This window comes from Lactuca saligna, chromosome 8 (genome assembly GCF_052625555.1).
Source record: "Lactuca saligna cultivar CGN05327 chromosome 8, ASM5262555v1, whole genome shotgun sequence".
Taxonomy (NCBI): domain Eukaryota; kingdom Viridiplantae; phylum Streptophyta; class Magnoliopsida; order Asterales; family Asteraceae; genus Lactuca; species Lactuca saligna.
In genome coordinates this window covers 173,438,859-173,460,961 of record NC_136424.1, presented here as the reverse complement: position 1 = coordinate 173,460,961, position 22,103 = coordinate 173,438,859, and the positions used below count along the sequence as shown (strand labels likewise).

The 22,103-nt window shown below is 38.5% G+C and overlaps 1 protein-coding gene across 1 annotated transcript; it reads left to right on the top strand.

Annotated features, from left to right (window-relative positions):
* Positions 1–745: 745 nt before the first annotated feature.
* LOC145008951 (protein EARLY-RESPONSIVE TO DEHYDRATION 7, chloroplastic-like) lies at positions 746–3,379 on the top strand. The gene is made up of 4 exons (XM_078967590.1): positions 746–1,623; positions 1,813–1,979; positions 2,772–2,856; positions 2,970–3,379. The coding sequence occupies exons 1-4, from the start codon at positions 806–808 to the stop codon at positions 3,157–3,159; spliced, it is 1,260 nt and encodes a 419-aa protein (XP_078823716.1). The 5' UTR covers positions 746–805; the 3' UTR covers positions 3,160–3,379.
* The last annotated feature ends 18,724 nt before the right edge of the window (positions 3,380–22,103 follow it).

The following is a 22,103-nucleotide window of genomic DNA, read 5'->3' as shown; positions in this document are numbered from 1 at the left end:
CGACCAAAACAACAAATTCCCCCAAACCACAGGGACCATTCATGTAATTTAATTTTTACTTTTCGTTTTATTCATATTTTGTTAACTATTTTTTTTTTTACACATCTAGGTAACAAACTTGTTGAAAGCGTTCACATATAGGATTTAACCTGCTATAGCAGATCATAATGGTCATATGAACACTTTCAAAAAGTTTGTTAAAAAAAAAAAAAAAATAATTACCCAAATGTGAACATACCAAAAAATTAATTACATTCATAAGTTATATTCCCAAACACAAATTAAAACATAGAAGTCGACCACCGTACAGTTGACTGGTCAAAGATGCTTAGACCCACATAGACACCTTGCTCTCATTACAAGGTTAGTCTTAAAATGGTCCTCCTACTTTCATGGTTAGTCACAACTGGTTCTTCTCTTTCAAAATCTTCGCATTTTGTCTATATTGTCCTTTTTTTTTTTTTTTTTTTTTTTTTTTTATCTTTAGGCACCATTTATTATAGGAATACTATTAAGATTAGCATCTGTCATGTATTTTGTTAGTAAAATTAAAAAATACAATTAATATCATTCTTAATCTCAAAAACATATCAAAACACAATACAAAATTATAATTATAATTATAATATTTTATACTGATCATCAGGAAAATACATCCTCATCTACACGTACACACGTCTGTCACTACACATTCCGCGTCTGACACGTGTCCTTAAATACTCGTCTTCTATACATCCCACGCTATCTTCGTTTCTAAGTTTAACCCTCATAAATATCCCGAAGATCTTGAAAACCTGAATCAAACATGGCGTCACACTCCTCTAAAAGTCTCTACCCACAAGTCGATCAGTCGAACCCAGAATCGTATTCATCATTTTCGTCATCAAATCCTTCAGCTCCATCCATGTACCCATCACTCGAGACCAAAGATCTCGCTGAGAAACTGTTCCCGGACAACGATCAAAGCCATGAACAACAACAACAATCAACTGCTTTTGAATCTTCAGAGGAAGTTGTAATCAAAATCCCCGGATCAATCGTTCACTTAATCGACAAACAACAGAGCATACAATTAGCTTCCGGGGTGTTCGAAATAATCCGTCTCCGACAAGGGGGCAACGTCGTCGCGGCTCTCGCTCGTGTCGGCGACGAAATCCAGTGGCCGTTAGCGAAGGACGAAGCCGCCGTGAAACTAGATGGATCTCACTACTTCTTCACCCTTCGTGTACCTTCCCAATCCGGAAACGACGTCGCACCGGAAGATTTATTGAACTACGGTTTGACGATTACCGGAAACTCATCCGATGAACTCGATAGGGTTTTGGAGGAGTACAGTGCGTTTTCGGTGAAGGAGGTGGAGAGGGCTGTGGCGGTGGAGGGAGTTGGCTCTCCGGAGGCTAAAGCGTCGGCGTATTGGACGACATTAGCACCGAACGTGGAGGATTACAGTGGGTCGGTTGCTCGGATGATTGCATCCGGGTCGGGTCAAGTAATCAGAGGGATATTATGGTGTGGTGATGTTACAGTTGATAGATTGAAATGGGGGAATGAGTACTTGAAGAAGAGGATGAAATCAGGGCAAAAAGCCGATGTTAGTCCAGAAGCTTTGAAGAGGATGAAAAGGTATTGACATTTTGATTTTGACTCCAAAAAGTCAACTATGGAATCTTCCAAATTCATCATTTTTACAAATTTGATGACCAGTTTCGATCTTTTTTCGTGTTTATGTACTTGCTATAAAGTTTAAAGTGATCATATTATGATAGATTTGATTTTTATAGACAAATTAAGTGTTAATTTCATGAATTTTAGGGTGAAGAAGTTGACCAAGATGTCAGAGAGCGTGGCAACAGGGCTGCTTTCAGGGGTGGTGAAGGTGTCGGGGTTCTTTACGAGCTCGATTGTGAACTCGACACCAGGAAAGAAGTTCTTTTCTCTTCTTCCTGGGGAGATTGTTCTTGCTTCCTTAGATGGATTCAGTAAGTATTCCTTATTTCAATCTTTATTGTTTTATATGATGGAATTGAATGTGATTCCTTCCATTTTTGATGGAACGCTTGATTACTTTTATTCATCAGTCAATTTAAATGAATTGAAGAATTGCAATTAGTAAATTTCAAGTGCCGTTTCTTAAAAAAATCATGTTTTTAATTAAATTATAATGTTATTTCTGAAATAACTTGAAAATTATAACCTTTTGGGGTTTCGGTGAACTCTGTTTTGTTCTAATTTTATTTTTGTAAGCAAAAAACTTACAAATGATAGTTACCTATATAATAGGGTTAAATACAAGAAATAACAACCTATCTTTATTCATTTCATATTTTAGCATCCTACTTTCATTTCTTAAATTTTGCACTCCTATAGTTAGATATATATTTTATATTATATATATAAAAAAAATTGTAAGTACACTTTTGTTAGAAAGAAATGAAAGTATGATGCTATAAGCCGAAAGTATGTTGCTAGTTTTTATTCTGCGTAAATAACGGGAGATGATTTGTACACAACAATTTTTCTCCGTATACAACAATTGATGCATAAATTTTTGTGCACAACAAAAAACTGTTGTGAATAAATCACTACCCGCAAATAATACATAGAAAAAGTATAATATTAAATAACTCATACGAAAATTCATTCCATTCTCGCATGCTAACCAAACATTAAAATTCCTTATTCCAATTCCTCTGTCATTCCATTCCATCGAACCAAACAAACCCAAAAAATCAAAAGTAAATTTACAGATAAATTTGGTTTTTTGTTAATAGATAAGGTGTGCGACGCGGTTGAAGTAGCAGGAAGGAACGTCATGTCAACAACATCAACCGTCACAACGGATCTTGTTTCACATAAGTAAGCATATATCACAATTAGAATTATTATTTTTTTGGAATATAACAAATAGAATTATCATTTTTTTGGGGATCATGAAAACTGATGCGATCATTAATTAATTAATTATATAGGCATGGTGAAGATGCGGCGAAGGTAACAAGTGAAGGGATGGATGCAGCAGGGCACGCGATAGGAACAGCATGGGCAGTTTTCAAGATCCGAAAGGCTTTTAACCCGAAAAATGCTTTTAAACCGACTTCTCTTGTGAAAGCTGCGGCTTCTGGGTCAAAATCGTCTTCTAGTAAATCTAGTAAAGAATGAAAAGTTAGCCGAAATTGTTTGGAATATGTAGATGTGTTTTGAAGCGGTTTCACCTTTGTTATGTTCGTGGGATTATTTGATGGGAGAAAAGGGGAAAAAAACAAAATATTCGGTAATTGTGTATCGTGATCACGTATTAGTTTGTAATTTACGTGAGATTGTAGTTGAAATTTTTCAATATTCTGAACATGTTATACAGTTAATAGGTTTTCGGGGATTATATCGTCATTCATCAACGTTTGTGTATATTGTGTGTATGTATATATATAGCTGTATCAAACAATAAGTTGAGCCAAAGTAACTTGTGATTAATTGGAACTCTCATGATGTTTAGATTTTAAGCAACGTGAGGTACATAAATATGCGTCTATTTGATTCTTGTGTGTAAGATTTTCCCAGTGTAATAAAGGACTAACTTTTTTTTTCTATTAATGAAAGCGAAGTGAAAAAAGGTTTGGTTTGAAGTTTGATAATGGTACGTGTACATCTAGCTGTGTCTACACCACATAATATAACAAATCGAGTTCAACTTTTCTGAGTCCAATGTATGTATATGTGACAATGTAAGTTGCATCATTTAGTGGGCGTTTTACTATGTGATTAACTTTCTTTTACACTTTAAACCAAAAGGAATTAGTGTATGTTTGCATACTTTTAGTAGGTTAGTATATTGTGGTTTCTTACTGCAATTTCATTAGGGGAAAGTGACGTTGTGTGTGTGTGTTTTTTTTTTTTTTTTTTTTTTTTTTTTTTTTTTTTTTTTTTTTTGTAAGGATCACTATATTTTTAGAAAAAAAAATACTTATAACATATATTTTTAGAGAATATAACTCTAAATTTTTATTCAAATCGTAGGATGATTTTATATGGATCAAATTTCCTCCTTGAGGTCGAGGGTTCAAGTTTCGTCGTAAATATATAAGAAATTAGGTATTAGTTTAAGAGTAGATTATATATTTATATTTGTCGGTTAAAAAAATGATCCTTGTTTATACACCTACAAAGTCTTATATGGTGGTAAACACCATGAATGTAGACATAATCTACTACCTAATGGTAGACATGGTGATAGATATTATTATATGACATGTAAACACACATGTAGCTTATGAATAGCTGCAAGTGTTGAGTTGTCCGTTCCAATACTAGGTGGTTTGGAGTCGGATGGATTTCCAGTGACCGCCATTATCCTTCAATCCGTCTTCTACACTTGTTATCTTCCCGTCCTCGTATTTGTCTTCCTTTTTTTTTCTCTACTAAAATAGATTAACCTCGAATAATTGTCTTCATATGTCAATTACTTCTCTTTTCTCTACCAAACTTTTGCGATGATCATGTGCAAGGCGTTCCTGATAGTTGTTGGAAATTCTAATTTTTGGTGGTGTTATGTACAACGGGTGTTGTCCAAGAAAGCCCTAAAATCATTTTCTCAAAGAAGGTTAGCAACCATTACAATCTCTTCAAACGTTTCCAATCTTTTGGCCATTGTTTCCGGTATGTCTTTGATCCTGAGATTATGGGATGATTATGCTAATATTTTAATCTTCTATGGTATATATATTGTTCTTGTGTGCTTTTGAGGCCTTTCGATTGGGCAACTCCTTTGGAGTTTTGCTCATGTTTACAGTGGCGGATCCAAATTTAAAAACCAAGGGTTGCACAAATTTTGTTGGGGTTGCAAACTACAAAAGGCTCATTTCCGCTGGTAGTTTCTGTCACAAAATTGTCATTAAACGGCGAATTTACACTAAATTCAAAATTATCATACTTTGTGATGGATTCGTGACGAATTTGTGTCTAAATTCCGACGAATTTTTACTAAATTTACATAGCTGACGGGGAAAATTTGAGGTGTATCTCGTGCTACCCCTTGCAACATAGTAGATCCGCCCATGCATGTTTATATCAAACAAAGGAGAAAGAGGTGACAATGTTATATTTTTTTTTCCGAAGAGCCACTTCAAGCCCAAGGTCTGTTCAAAACTAGATCTAATTTGTTATTCATCGCTTGGGTTTAGGGTTCGACCTCCGTTGTAGGTTCATAAATACTCAATTTTACAAAGATCGACGTCTCACCTTTGTCGTTCTTCTAGGATGTGTCATCATATGCGTCAATGTTTGTAAATAGTAACGAGTCCAAAGGGAAAATTATGCTCAACCAAATGTATTTATCTAGAGAGACGACTGATTCTTATTGAAGTTATAAACCACTTGGAATAAGATATGAACGGGATATTCCCATATCTCTGTGACTTTGAGTGAAAACATATTCAAGTACTACTCCATTATATTCTTCTGGTTTTGGGTATGATTTTAAAAATGAATCTGAATAGGGTTTGATTGTTGATTTTGATTTGAAGTGAAGTTGTTAGGGGGAGAGCTCCAACCAAATGTGAAAGTATTGAATTTTTTTTCTTACGTCTCTATCAAGTTTTTTTTTATTACTAAATTACTTATACATGTATATGTTTGATTTCTTCTAACCTAACCAATGTTTAATTTTGATGGCATAAATAAGTTATCCGCAGTGCCTGAATACCCTTTTGATATTTATCTCTTTCTGTAGAACTATGGAATATGCAAAAGGTAAGGAGGATGCTTTTGCACTAACAACATGGTGCTTAGAAAATTTGTATACAATAAGAAGATGATCTTCTTTCAGATATAACAATATATTAACATTAAAGATGTAACGTCCCAAAATTTAAGGCCAAAAACTTCCTTTTTATAATAATAATAATAATAAAATCATCACCCAAAACGTGTTTATAAAACCATAAAAGAAAATCAGAGTATGCCAATAAATCATTCAAATACATCAAATCAACAAAATGTGGAACAACATGTTGTGTGCGATGCGATCATCCCGAGCTCTTCCCCATCGATCCGAAAGTACCTGAAACATAAATTGAAAACCGTAAGCACGAATCTTAGTGAGTTCCCCAAAATACCCCATACCATAGTACCATTCATATCAAACATACAATAGGTCGTGCCCAACAACCATCGGGCCCCGCTCGGAACAGATCTATCGATAATATGAGATGAGCCCCGCTTCATCACATTCATCAGGCCCCTACTGGCATCGGGCCCCGCCCGATATACATATAGACACATAAAGCACATGCAAGAATCACTAAGACAAATAGCATAAAACACACTAATTAGGCCCCGCCTGGTATACATATCACATACTACACATGCAGGAGTCACACAATCATAATAAATCATGGGTCGATATTGGTGCCTTCGACCCACTAAACGTTGAGAGGAGACTCACCTCAAACTGCTAAAAATTAGATAAACGCTCGGACAACTGATCCGGATAATACACGCGCTAATCAATCAAATAAAGCCCCAATTAATAATTGGGCCATAAACCATAACTAGAAATTTGATTCATTTGTCAGACTCCCAGGGTAAAAGACCATTTTACTCTTTCCTTTCTTGGCCCAATAACCATGGCCCAACCTAATGGATCCAAAAACCCAATATAGCCTAAATTCTTAAATGATACACAAAGCCTATCATGGGCCTAAATCCAAGAAGGCACAAAGCCTAACAATGGCCCAAATTCATAAAGACTAATGGCCCAACAAGGCCTAAACCCCTAGTAATCCAAATGTGACCCAAAATCGATCCAATGGGATTCTGAGAGAATGCATGGCGTCCACTCAATGACACCTGCCGTCTGAACGCCCAACGTTCTAACCCAAACGCCTGATGTAACCGTAGAATCCCAAATCCTTTACCAATTTTTTAATGGCTTAAGACCTAACATTCAAATTTCAAATCTAATGTTAAAAGAACGTCTAAAGTCATAAAGCTGCAAGCTTTATGACTTTGCATGGCTACAAAGAGCCTAACACCAAAATCTAACTTAAATCACACTCTAAAGTTCCAAAACTACATAGAAGAGTATCAAGGTCCAAGCTTACATTTTTATGATTCTAAACCCTCCAAAATGATTGAAAGGATAGCCCAAACATCTGGAGCATTCCAAACTCACAAAAGTCAAGTTCTTGGGACCAAAAAGAATATAAAACTAAACTTAAGCAAGATCTAATAAAGAAGTCATCAAGATCTAAACTTTATACCTCCAAAAGGTGCTCCAAGATGCCAAGAGTCCAGATCCAAACTCTAGAGAGCAACAACAACACTCCAAAGATCTTCCTTCTCCACCAAGAACACTAAAATGATACCAAAATGTTACTCCAAGGCTTGAAACCACTCATACTCACTTAGGGTTTCGAAATGAGGGCTATAAGGGATTGAAACTGACGTTACAAAAGATTTAATTATGTTTATAGTGCAATGGGTAAATTCATTTGTTTCTTCATTTTGGCATATATAAATTTCTTTCAATTTTAATGAAGATAGGACATATGTTGGATATTTCCATGGATTATTTTCTTTAGGGTTCTTACTGGAAAGTGTTTGTTGTTTCAAATTTGTATTCAAAATACTGTTATTATTATTATTATTATTATTATTATTATTATTATTATTATTATTATTATTATTATTATTATTATTATTATTATTATTATTATTGGGGTGCTTTTAGGATTTGGGTTGGTGTTCTTGACGGTGCATAATTTTCGCAAGCAAAAAACTTTGGATTCCATGGAAACAGACTTAAAGCAGTTGTATGAGGATTTAAGAGGGAGTGTGCTCAAGTGTTTTGCTCTTGGAAACTTTCAACAACCATTTAGGGCTTTGATGTACTTGATAAGTTTTTCGGTTGGTGCTAAAGATTTAGTGAATCACCAATGGTGGATTCCCAAAGGTTTTTTCATAAATGGTCATGTTATTGAGATGACAAGCATCTTGGGTCCCTTTTCATATCAGTGCTTTAGTGTTTTTGTAACATCGTTAAATTTCAAACATTTTTTCATTTAATTTTAATAAAACATTTCATTTCCAAATCATCCCAAAATCATATATCCAATAGTTTTCATCAAAAACACAATACCAATCCAAATTCCAAGGTCTCGAAACATGTCATCTGCAAGTGTGTACGGATCATGCCGGCGCCTTCCCGCGATCATCACTGATACCTGAAACACATAACACACAAACGGTAAGCATAAAAGCTTAGTGAGTTCCCCAAAATACCACATACAACACATACGTCTTTCCAGGCCATAACTCCATAGGATCTTCCGATCCAAGTGTCTCAGGGGATTTCCATCCCATAACTCTATTGACCTGTAACATCCGGATTCCCAAGTATATTATTTTATTCATTTATTTTTGGAGTTTGTGGAGGGACTCGGCGAGTTGGTGCTTAGACTCGCCTAGTGGGGTCGCGAATTCTGATCCGGATTGATGACCGGACTCGTCGAGTTCATGGGTGGACTCGGTGAGTCCGCACTGTTTAATGAAACCCTAATCTCTCGGGTTTGAGACCTATTTAAAGGCCCTTAGGGTCGTCATTTGCATCTATCAGTCCCTTGAGAGAAACCGTAGAGCACTTGAGCGTTTTGGGAGAGAGAGGAGGCCATTGTTGACCTTTGAAGTATTGTTTAGCAAGGAAAAGGAGGTTCTAGCCAAGAGGAAGCAAATGAAGTGGAAATTCTGTGGATTTGGAGCTTAGGGCATCACATTTGAGGTAATATTTTGGCTCCCCTTTTGTTGTTATGATGATCATATGGATTTAGGGTTTCTTGGACCCTTTATTGGCTAGATTTGATGTCCAATTAGTCCCTATTTGTGATGAGGCTTTAGATATGGATCCATAGAGGTCTAGAGAGCCTTACTCATCAAGCTTTATGAAGATCATTGGGGGTTTTGACCATGGGTTATGATAAATGGGGCTAAAACATCATATAGGATCAAATAGATGTTGTTTGTGCATCAAGATATGGACTTTACGTTATTATCATGCTTGGGAAGGTCGGATCTATGGATTAATGGAACAAATCTGACCTCAGGAGGTCAGTTTGGTTAGTGCATGGGATGGACTCGCCGAGTCAAAGAACAGACTCGACGAGTAGGGTTAGGGTTTCCCCGTAAATCACACAGTTGGTGACTCGCCGGGTTGGGGAATGACTCGGTGAGTCAGAAGCGATCTAGAGGACGTGAGTACGCGATGGAAATCGCTGAGTTACCCGAAGGCACTCGACGAGTCGGGTCAAAGGTTGACCGTTAACCAGTGTTGACCAGGTTTGACTAATGTTGACTTGATAGTAGTAATCAAACAAAATCAGGAAAGTATTAATGAGAGTTGTACTTATGATATAGGAGGATGATACGTCGGGAGATTGGGCACGAGTGATTATATATCCGACATCAGCGAGGTGAATCTTCTCACTATGCCTTACCCGATGGGGTAATTATGTGTGACCGAAAGGCCTTATGTGTATGATGTATATGATGTAAGTTATATGTGATATGTTATGTGATATGAGTATGATGTGGACTGGAAGGTCAAGATGATATGGACCGGAAGGTCAACAAAGTCTGGGATGGAAATCCCCTGAGACACTTAGATCGGAAGATCCTATAGCCTGGAAAGGCGTATGTGCAGTATGTGGTATTTTGGGGAACTCACTAAGCATTCGTGATTACAGTGTTATGCGTTATATGTTTCAGGTACTAGCGAGGATCGCGGGAAGGCGCCAGCTTGATCAGTACACACATGCAGATGTCATGTTTTTTAGATCTTGGGTTATGGATTATGTTATGTATTTTGTGGGAACCTTGGATGTTTGACTTTTGGACGATTAAATAATGAAATATTTTATTACAAATTAAATGAAAAATTGTGTTAAATTTTACGGTGTTACATGACCTTCCGGCCCATACTCTGTTGACCTTCTGGTCCATATCATCATACTCATATCATAACATATCACATATATAACATGCATCACATAAACATCATACAAATAAGACCTTCCGGTTACACCTAGCTACCCCATAGGGTATGGCATATGAGAAGACTCACCTCGCTGATGTCGGATAATCACTCGAGCTTGATTCCCTGATGTATCGCCTCCTATATCATAAGTACATTTCTAATTAACACTTTCCTGACTTAGTTTGACTAACACTATTAAGTCAACTCTAGTCAACCCTGGTCAACACTGGTCAACGGTCAACCTTTGACTCGACTCGTCGAGTCTTTCATAGACTCGTCGAGTCCATACATGAACTCGAGTCCTTTGAATCCTTTCTGACTCGCCGAGTCACTCACCCAACTCGATGAGTCATCCATTGATCTGAATCACGGGACAACCCGCTCCGACTCGTCGAGTTTGCTCATGGACTCGGCGAGTTCGTTTCATGCACAACCTCAAACAACCTTCTGAGGTCAGATCTATTCCTTTAATCCTTAGATCTAACCTTTCCAAGATCAATAATCACGTAAAGTCTCTATCTTGATGTACATGCAACATCTATATGACCATATATGATGATTTAGCCCCAAATACCACAACCCAAGGTCATAACCTATAATGCTCTCCATAAAGCTTGATGAGTAAGGCTCTCTGGACCTCTATGGCTCCAGATCCAAAGCCTCATCACCAGAAAGGGACTATTGGTCATCAAATCAACCTAACAAAGGGCACAAGAAACCCTAAATCCATATATACTTCATAAAACAGAAGATGAGCCAAATTTAATACCTCAAATGCGATGATCTTAGTTTCAAATCCACATAATAGCAACCTCCTTTGCTTCCTCTTAGCTAGGACCTCCTTCTTCTTGCTAAACAACACCACAAAGGTCAAGAATGGCTTCCTTTCTCTCTCAAAATGTTCAAGCACTCTAGGGTTTCTCTCTATGGACTGGTAGCGGAAAATGAAGGCCATAAGGGCCTTTAAATAGGTCCCAAACCCGAGAAATTAGGGTTTCTTTTGTAATCTCTAACTCGGCGAGTCGCTCCCTTGACTCTTCGAGTCCCCGCATTAACCACATCATCCAGTCGCGACCAGACTCGACGAGTCTGAGCACCAACTCGTCGAGTCACCCTACATAAATAAAGAACTGCAACATAAATCAATATACCTGGGAAACTGGGTGTTACAATTATCCCCTACTTGAATCAGACTTCGCCCTCGAAGTCTCACTCAACAAATAACTCTGGATACTGCTCTCGCATCTCTAACTCCGACTCCCAAGTCAGCTCGGACCCCTTCCGTTGTTGCCACTGGACCTAAACCAATGACACCTCCTTGTTTCTCAAAACCTTGATCCTCCTATCCCGAATCGCGATCGGCCTCTTAACATAGTTCAGGCTCGCATCCACCTGAATGTCCTCTAATGGAACCACTGCCGACTCATCGGCGATACACTTCCTCAACCGAGACACGTGGAAGGTATCATGAATCTGAATCAACTCCTCAGGTAGCTCCAAACGATACGCTACCCCGCCTACCCTAGCGGTCACCCTGAAAGGACCAATATACCGAGGCCCCAACTTGTCTCTCTTCCTAAATCGAATCACACCTTTCCAAGGTGAGACTTTCAGGAGAACGAAATCACCCACCTGAAACTCAAGCTCTGACCGTCGTCTATCCGTATAACTTTTCTGACGGCTCTGGGCTGTCATCAACCTCTGTCTGACCTGCTGAATCTGCTCGGTGGTCTGCAGTATTATCTCTGTGCTACCCATCACCCGCTGCCCTACTTCTCCCCAGCAAATGGGAGTCCGACACCTCCTCCCATATAACAACTCAAAAAGAGGCATATCAATGCTCATGATGGTTGTTGTTATAAGAGAACTCACCCAAGGGCAGGTACGTGTCCCAACTCCCTCCAAAATCCAATACACATGCACGAAGCATATCCTCAAGAGTCTGAATAGTCCACTCACTCTGACCATCGGTTTGGGGGTGATAGGTAGTGATGAAGTGCAATCTCGTACTCAACCCCTCATGAAACTTCTTCCAGAACCTGGAAGTAAAATGTACATCCCGATCCGACACAATCAAAATCGGTACCCCATGCTGAGACACTATCTCCCTCACATACATCTCTGCCAACTTCTCCGTAGAACAGCTCTCACTGGTGGAAAGAAAGTGGGCACTCTTCGTCAATCGATCCACTATCACCCAAATTGCATCAATACCCTTTGGGGTTCTGGGTAACTTGGTGATGAAATCCATAGAGATATGTTCCCACTTCCACTGGGGAACCTCGAGTGGCTGCAATTTATCATGTGGACACTGGTGCTCAGCCTTAACCTGACGACAGGTCAAGCACCTCTCTACAACCCACGCTACATCCCTCTTCATGCATGGCCACCAATAATCTTTCTTCAGATCTAAGTACATCTTAGTAGCCCCGGGATGGATCGAGAACCTCGATCGATGCGCCTCCTCCATCAAGATACCACATGCCCAACCAAGAAACAACACCCAAATACGACCTTGAAATGTCATAAGCCCTCGGCTATCAGTCATAAACTCAGATACTTGACCAATCACCCGCTCTTTCTTATGGTTCTCTGGCCTCACAGCCTCGGTCTGAGCCTCTTGGATGGCATCCAAGACCGGAGTCATCACAGTCATCCTCATACACATACGTCGGATCGGGGCACTCTCTGCCATCCAACTCAGGGCATCAGCTACCACATTCGCCTTGCCCGGGTGATACGGGATCTCACAATCATAATCCTCCACCACATCCAACCATCTCCTCTACCGCATGTTCAAGTTGGGTTGATCCATCAAATACTTCAAACTCTTGTGGTCCGTGAATACAGTACACCGAACCCCATACAGATAGTGGCGCCAGATCTTAAGGGCGAACACTACTACCCCCAACTCCAGATCATGAATGGGATACCTCACCTCATGAGGCTTCAACTGCCTTGATGCATATGTTATCACATGCCCCCTCTGCATAAGCACTGCGCCTAACCCAGATATTGATGCATCGCAATAAACCACAAAATCATCAACTCCTTCTGGAAGGGATAACACCGGGACTTCGCACAACTTCTGGAGAAGAGTCTCAAATGAGGTCTGCTGCTTTGGATCCCATGAGAATGAAATACCCTTCGTGGTCAACCTAGTGAGTGGAACTGCAATCTTGGAGAAATCCTGAATTAATCTCTGATAATAACCGGCCAACCCCAGAAAACTCCTGATCTCAGTAGCGGACTTTGGTACTTCCCAACTCATCACTGCCTCAATCTTGGATGAATAAACCAATATCCCATTCTGATTAATGAGATGCCCTAGGAACTGGACCTCCCGTAGCCATAAATCACATTTGGAGAATTTGACATAAAGCCTCTCCGATCTCGACACCTCAAGAACCTCTCTCAAGTGCTCCTCATGCTGCTCTTGAGATCTAGAATACACCAGAATGTCATCAATGAACACGATCACCGATCGATCCAGCATCAGCCTACATACTCTATTCATGAGATCCATGAATGTTGTTGGCACATTGGTGAGCCCGAAAGGAATCACCACAAACTCATAGTGCCCATAACGCGTCCTGAACGCCGTCATCTGGATATCCTCATCACGCACCCTCATCTGATGATATCTGGACCTCAGATGAATCTTGGAGAACCAAGATGCCCCCTACAGCTGATCAAATAAGTCATCAATCCTCGACAATGGATAACGGTTCTTAACCGTTAATTTGTTCAACACCCGGTAATCAATACACATCCGGTGTGAACCATATTTCTTCATAACGAACCGGATCGGCGCTCCCCAAGGCGAGCTGCTCGGACGAATAAACCCTTTCCCCAACAGCTCCTGCAACTATGAGGATAACTCCTACATCTCCGGCAGTGCCAAACGATAAGGCGCCTTAGCGATAGGCGCGGCCCCAGGAATCAAATCGATGTGAAACTCCACCTGCCTCTCGGGAGGCACACCCGGCAACTCCTCGGGAAATACGTCCGAGAACTCTCGCACTATCAAGACATGGTCAAGCAAACTTGGCCTCCCAGAGGCATTGATATGTGTATTTTTATACATATTTTTATGCACTTTATCTTAATATTTTGGCCTTATTTATTATATTTTAGAACTAAAGAGTACTCATAATGCTTTGAATTATGTTTTGCAGCTATTTGTTGTCAATAAAGCACAAGAGAAAAGACTGAAGCGGAAACTGGGCTTAGAAGCTAAAAGAAAGAAAAGGGTGCTGAGGTCGCGAGTACGCCCCGCGTACCTTAAGGTTACGCCCCGCGTACCTGCTTGCACCGGATATACATGATCGCGTGATTATCCATAGTACGCGCCGCGTAATCCATAGTACGCCCAGCGTACTTAGGTCGGCCACAAAGATTATAAATGTCGATTTTTAGCTAACTAGGAGAGGGGATTCGACTTCTAACCTAATTTAGTCGAGAATTAACTTCTGTTAAGCCATTTTGAGGGTCTAGAAGGCGGCCGGAAGGCCGTTAAGCTAACGGGAGCAGAGATCTGAAGGATTGGAGAGCGGATACATGTCGGTAATCATATGGATTGCTAACGTGACCATGTTTAGCACTTCCTTATGGTACTTTTTGTATTTAGTTTCTGATTTGGGTGTAAAAACCTTTTACTTTGTGTTTATGATTGTATGAAGTTTTGATTCTTAGACTAATTGTTATGTTAAATAATTTATTTGTGTTTAATTTATCTTGCCAAGCTTGTTCAAAGATCCTCATGTGTTAATGATTATTTGATGTTAATTGTTGAGTGAATTAAGTTGTATGAAAACCTGCTTGATTTGCTTGTCTCTTATGATTTTTGATGACCATTGAGATTATAAGACTAGAAATAACGAATGTGAAACTAGGATTAACTTGGGAATAAGTAAGTTAATGTGTGAGCCTTGTTTGATGACTATCAACAAGAGGTTAATTAAATGTTTAAATTAACTAAATTTACAAGTCTTGCTTGATACGAACTGAACACTAGGAAGCATGTTAGTTTAATCAATTGATCATTGTTTGAATTAACTTGTTTGCTAAAGGATTAGTTATAGTGAACATGAATCTAATCAATTTAGGAATCGGTGAACATGAATAAATGAATTTGTGTATGCAATTGTTTATGTTTTCAAGGTGGAATTTGTCTAAACCAAAGTACCTAAAGATATTTGTTTTTCCTGTTAGTTTATCGAGAATGGTTAATTAATTGTTAGTTTGAGATTTATTAAATTATTTCTTTTCGTGTGACCTGTAACCTATAATTAAATATATTAAATTAATCCACCGTTCCCTGTGATCGACACCCGACTTACCTAAGCTATACTGTAATCTGACTAGGTACACTGCCTATAAGTGCATAGTTAGTCTAAGTTTGTTAGGTTATAAATATTAAAATTAATGGGTACTTTCGTGCACATCAAGTTTTTGGCGCCGTTGCCGGGGATTTCAGTATTCGGTTTCCTTTCCACCACCATTCCAGTCATGATTTGACGGGGCCGGTACTTCTGGGACACAGCCACATGATGATGGAGATGACGAGTGATCCTTTTTATTTTGTTTTTTTTTTGTTTGTTTTGTGTTTTTTTTGTTTAAGTTTAGTTTAGTATTTGGTATGTAATTAAACTTTGATTTAGTTTGTTTTACTTTTGTTTTCCATGTTGATGCTCTATGGTTGTTTAGATTTATGCATAATATTCGCCCTTAGGAAGCTGGCAGTAAGTTCAGCAGCTAGGTCCGACTGTTGCTAGAGAGAGTCATGTGAGAGTTCGAAGGTTACAATCAAGACCCACAATTTGTCATAAGTGTGGGGTGCATCTTTATTAGAGTTGTTTCGATGCAAGGAAGAAATATCGTTCCGACTGACACGACGTGGTTGACACTTTCCCACGTCATGGTTATTATACATTGCATCTAATTGCAATATTTTGTACCACATTTTCGAAGATGGCGGTCTTGATTTTATTTTTCAGCATATTCAGAAGCAGCAGTTCCAGTTTTCAGTTTTTCAGCAGTATTTGAAGCAACCTGTAGCAGCCCCATTCGATCTCGCCACAACTACTCAGGGGAGTCTGTTCCTTTTTCTCCCTTTTTATGTTCTTAATTTGTTTTAGCATACAATGAGGGCATTGTATGAAATAAGTGTGGGGTAGGGGGTCGGTAAAAGTAAATTATAAAAATGAAATAATAGTTGGAAATTGCTAGATTTAGGGAAATTTAAAAATTTAAAAGAAAACTTGAAATAATAGTTTAATTTAGAAAAATCTAGTGATAATTTAAAATTTTGCTAATATTGTATGAGATGATCCGATGAGAACTCAAATGTTTAGTTGAGCCAATATATGTTATAGTGCATTTGTGGCTTCCCTTATTTTAGTGAAATCATGGAACAAAAACATAACCCCGCTCGGTTTGAAAGATGCAATATGTTTAGCAGCCTAAACCTGAAATGTATCCAGGAAAATTATTATCATTAACCAATAAAGGTTGAGGTTGAGCGCCTCTGCTTAAGCATGTAGGTTTTGAGTGAAAAAAGAGAGGTACATGTAAAAACAAAAAAAGAGAGAATTACGAAAAATTTTGAAGAATTTTGGAGCAAATAAAGTGAAGATCAAAAGATCAAAATTCTGAAGAAATCCAAAAAGTTGAAGATACCAAGAAATCAAATCAAATAAGGTGCTGAATTCAAAGAAATCAAAGATCAAATTGTTCAGAGAAATGAAGAATTCAAAGAAAGCTCCATAGTGGTATCATAAATTGTAATTCTAGATTATGTATGCTTAGGTTGCTCAACTAAAAATACCTTGAGGTTAGGAGGTTTTCTGAGGATGGATTCGGAGGGTTGCATAAAATGAGCATTGTTCGGAAAAAGTGGGCAAGTGTTTATGAAGATTGTGAGTATTTAAAGTATGGGGGGTACTTAGAAAAATTTTAGACACAAATGCATGCGTTGAGGTCTTGGCATAATGGCTGAGTTTTAAATGGATTGTTTAGTGCGATATTGGTAAAATAAAAGTAAATTTGCTTGGGGGCAAGCAAAGGCTAAGTGTGGGGTATTTTGATATGTGTATTTTTATACATATTTTTATGCACTTTATCTTAATATTTTGGCCTTATTTATTATATTTTAGAACTAAAGAGTACTCATAATGCTTTGAATTATGTTTTGCAGCTATTTGTTGTCAATAAAGCACAAGAGAAAAGACTGAAGCGGAAACTGGGCTTAGAAGCTAAAAGAAAGAAAAGGGTGCTGAGGTCGCGAGTACGCCCCGCGTACCTTAAGGTTACGCCCCGCGTACCTGCTTGCACCGGATATACATGATCGCGTGATTATCCATAGTACGCCCAGCGTACTTAGGTCGGCCACAAAGATTATAAATGTCGATTTTTAGCTAACTAGGAGAGGGGATTCGACTTCTAACCTAATTTAGTCGAGAATTAACTTCTGTTAAGCCATTTTGAGGGTCTAGAAGGCGGCCGGAAGGCCGTTAAGCTAACGGGAGCAGAGATCTGAAGGATTGGAGAGCGGATACATGTCGGTAATCATATGGATTGCTAACGTGACCATGTTTAGCACTTCCTTATGGTACTTTTTGTATTTAGTTTCTGATTTGGGTGTAAAAACCTTTTACTTTGTGTTTATGATTGTATGAAGTTTTGATTCTTAGACTAATTGTTATGTTAAATAATTTATTTGTGTTTAATTTATCTTGCCAAGCTTGTTCAACGATCCTCATGTGTTAATGATTATTTGATGTTAATTGTTGAGTGAATTAAGTTGTATGAAAACCTGCTTGATTTGCTTGTCTCTTATGATTTTTGATGACCATTGAGATTATAAGACTAGAAATAACGAATGTGAAACTATGATTAACTTGGGAATAAGTAAGTTAATGTGTGAGCCTTGTTTGATGACTATCAACAAGAGGTTAATTAAATGTTTAAATTAACTAAATTTACAAGTCTTGCTTGATACAAACTGAATACTAGGAAGCATGTTAGTTTAATCAATTGATCACTGTTTGAATTAACTTGTTTGCTAAAGGATTAGTTATAGTGAACATGAATCTAATCAATTTAGGAATCGGTGAACATGAATAAATGAATTTGTGTATGCAATTGTTTATGTTTTCAAGGTGGAATTTGTCTAAACCAAAGTACCTAAAGAGATTTGTTTTTCCTGTTAGTTTATCGAGAATGGTTAATTAATTGTTAGTTTGAGATTTATTAAATTATTTCTTTTGGTGTGACCTGTAACCTATAATTAAATATATTAAATTAATCCACCGTTCCCTGTGATCGACACCCGACTTACCTAAGCTATACTGTAATCTGACTAGGTACACTGCCTATAAGTGCATAGTTAGTCTAAGTTTGTTAGGTTATAAATATTAAAATTAATGGGTACTTTCGTGCACATCAGGCATCCCGTGCATCCATCACATAGGCTACAAACCCCTTGCAGCCCCGCTGCAAACTCTGCCTCGCCCTGGCAGTCGAACAGAATGTTGACCCACTACGAGTCCCTTCATCATAAACTATCAACACTTCCCCAATAGGATCTCGGATCATCAATAGCTGCTACTCGCACTCTACTACTGCCCCAAATCGGCTCAACCAATCCATACCCACGATAACACATACATCCCCCATTTCAATCGGGACCAGATCTATCGGAAACCCAACACCGAAGATCTAAAGTACACACCCTCGAATCACATCTGTGGCATACAGTGTTCGCTCGTTAGCTATAGAAACATGCAAAGGTCTACTCATCGTCTCTTGCTGGATACTGATGTGCTTACAGAATGCTAATGACACAAAAGACCAACTCGCATCCGAGTCAAATAACACCAAGGTAGGTACAGAATTCACAAGAAAATTACCTATGCATAACATAATATAAACACAAGATCTCATTACAGCATAAATAAATATGAACAGAATACATACCATCCACAACGTTGGGTGTTGCATGGACCTCCTCCGCTGTCAGCTGGAACGCTCTCCCTCACGCCTTTGGCACCTCAGCCTTCACCGGTCGACCCTAATAGCTCGCGTAGCAACAGGGGCAGATCCCTGTGGTGTCCCATGTGTTGTCCCCCTCAAATGTGGACATTCAGCCTTCTGATGTCCGGTCTGGTTGCAATAAAAGCAAACCATGAACCCCTTGGGGCAATCCTTGGCGATATGCCCCTTCTTGCCACACTTGTAGCAAGAAGCACACCTACAAAACCCCTCATGACCCTTGCCACACTTCCTGCAAGTGCGGCCCTTCTGTCCCCCAGATCTCGAATCGGCGGGCTTTCTCCGCTTGGCCGCCAGTTGAGACTGTGCCGGTCGGCGATCCCTGCTCTAAGACTCGGCCTCCTCCCTAGCCTGAGTCTCCAGCTCAATCTCCCTCTTCCGGGCATTTTCCTGGAGCTTAGCAAATGTCCGGTATGGTGAGTTCGCCACGAACTCACGAATGTCTCTCCTCATAAAGCTCAGATAGCAGCTCATATGTCACACCCCGAACCAGACGGCGGAAACGTCCGAGGGCTATTGTGACTTAATTGAATACCATCACAATGAATATACATGAATCATAACATCATTCATCACCATGCATTGAAATATTACAACCATCAGTGTTTACATTCAGTACATTGTTTTGCAACATTACATTTTCAAAACATAAACCGTTCGATATTAATTAAACAGAACATCATGATATCACTGGATACATTTTCTCGATTTACCTGTTACCTGAGAATACAAGTATTTTGGAAAAACGTCAGCATATGAAATGTTGGTGAGTTCATAAGTAATATTTGAAAAGTAATGATTTGTGTTATTTTGAAAAACACCAGAAAATCCGATATTTTCTGAAAAGATTATTATAAGTAAGAAAAAGTGTGAAGATCCGTAAGTATGCTTGTTGATTTCTATAAGTGTGAATAATTGTTCGACTTTGTATGCATCACATAGGTGAAAGTGTTGAATTCCCTAGGAAAACCCGATGTTTTCCTAATACATCAATTTATGTGGCTTAGTTAGTATTATTCCGATATGACGTTGTATTCTATAGTTCCAGGTGACATTGGATTAATTATGGGTTGTGATTCGTTATAGGCACGCAGTAATGAAAATGACTAGTTTACAACTTTACAAACGATCCCTTAGGCGTCGTCTGTACTACTCACTTAATCCAACCACCCTGAACTCTCATAGCCCCACGACCGATGAGGAAAGAGGGTATGAAGCCTCCGTTAATTCCATAGGTCGTTCAAGGCTATTGTGAATGCGAAAGGCACGGGGTCCAACTCGCATTTGACTTATCGACTTTGCTAGCAGTACCAAAGGACCCTTGGGGACCAATAACACAATAAGGCTATTGAAACTCCTTTTACAAGGAATTAGGTCATATAAGACCCAATAACATGTAAGCGTGTTCCCTTCGGGCCTAAAGATCATGTCATTGGGCTAGATAGGCCCAACAAGCATGATTTGAAACTTTTGAGCCCAAAGAATGTGTATTGACTTCTCTCATATTACCGCGTGTGTATTGTAGTGTCGTAGTATATTGATTTTTGATTCATTATTGATTCGAGACCGAATCGACTTGTTTGGTAACGATTTTTGGTATTGAGGATGTATTTATTATCACATTTCGCCGGTAGACGTAGTACTCGTACTTTTATTTTAAGGGATATATTGGTTTAAGAATGTGATTTTATCTTCTTAAACCCTTCCTAGGATATAATTTACACTTTTAACCCTTTGTGTATAAAAGAATTTCCAGTTTAGTCCTTAAACTATTTTTCTTGACACATTAGTATCAAAACTTATTGGAAAGACATTTTTAGCACCAATTTACTAAAAAAACAGATTAGGTCCCTCAAAATGACATTTTCTCAGTTGAAACCCCCATCTTCACACTTTTTACAATTTTGGCCCAAAAAGGGAAAATGTTTACATTTTTAGTCCCTTTTAAATTTGAAAACATTTTAGATCCTTGAAATAGTTTTATTGCACTAGTAATCCCCTGTTTTTCGTAAATGTGCAGTTTCAGCCCCTCTATTTTCCGGATTTTCGCAATTTAGGGCTTATTGGGCCGAAAAGCCCAATTTTAGCCCATTAGGTTTAAAATTTACATTTTAAGCCCCTCCAAAGTGGTTTTATTCAGAAAATTTATCATAAAGACTGTTTGGACTTGTTTCAACCTCCATAAATTCTATTTTGTCGTTTTGGGCCCCTTAGTTTTGTATTTTTGACATTTTGGGCCCAAAAATGGGTTTTGTGTCCAAAAATGTTCATTCTAACTAAATAACTCATTTTTATTGACTTGATTAGTGTAAAATGGTATAAGCTATGTTTATTTCATTCTTCATGTTGTATATCTCGGTTTTTAGGTATTATTAGCTAGTATAATCATCACATAACACATAAAAACCATACATACATGCATAAAATCACACAAGACATACATGAACTCATAGATCTTACACATTTGCTTGTATTCTCCCCCCAAAAAACTTATAAACAGAAAAATAGGGGTATGAAGCTCACCTTTGGGTGTGGTTTCGGTTTTTGGAAGAAAATGAGAATAGGATTCGGCCTTAGTACCCCTCCTTGGAAGAACTCGAACTTAGAGGATCTCTAAGAGAGTGGTCATGATTTTTACATGGATTAGAAGGAGATTTTGATAAAACAAAGAACTTATTTCATGGATCCAAACTTTATCTTACCTTTGATGAAGAATTTGTGTAAGAATTTCCCTTGAATCCTTCTTAGATCTCGAAATTATGGAGGGAGTATGAGGGAGTTTTCTTGAGAGAAAAAGTGAGTGAAATGTGTGTGTGTGTGTGTGTGTGTTTGAAATCGGCCGAGAATGAGAGGGAGAAAGAAAAAGAGAAGTGTTTGCATGGGAGGATGAGATTGCATGGATGTTTGGAGTGCAAAAGCTTAGATATCCCCCATATAAAAATGAGGTGGCAAGTGAAGTCAACCCTTTCCTCTTGGGTTTGTATTTTGGGCCGAGAGTTAGATAAGAGAGATGGAGATTTGGGCT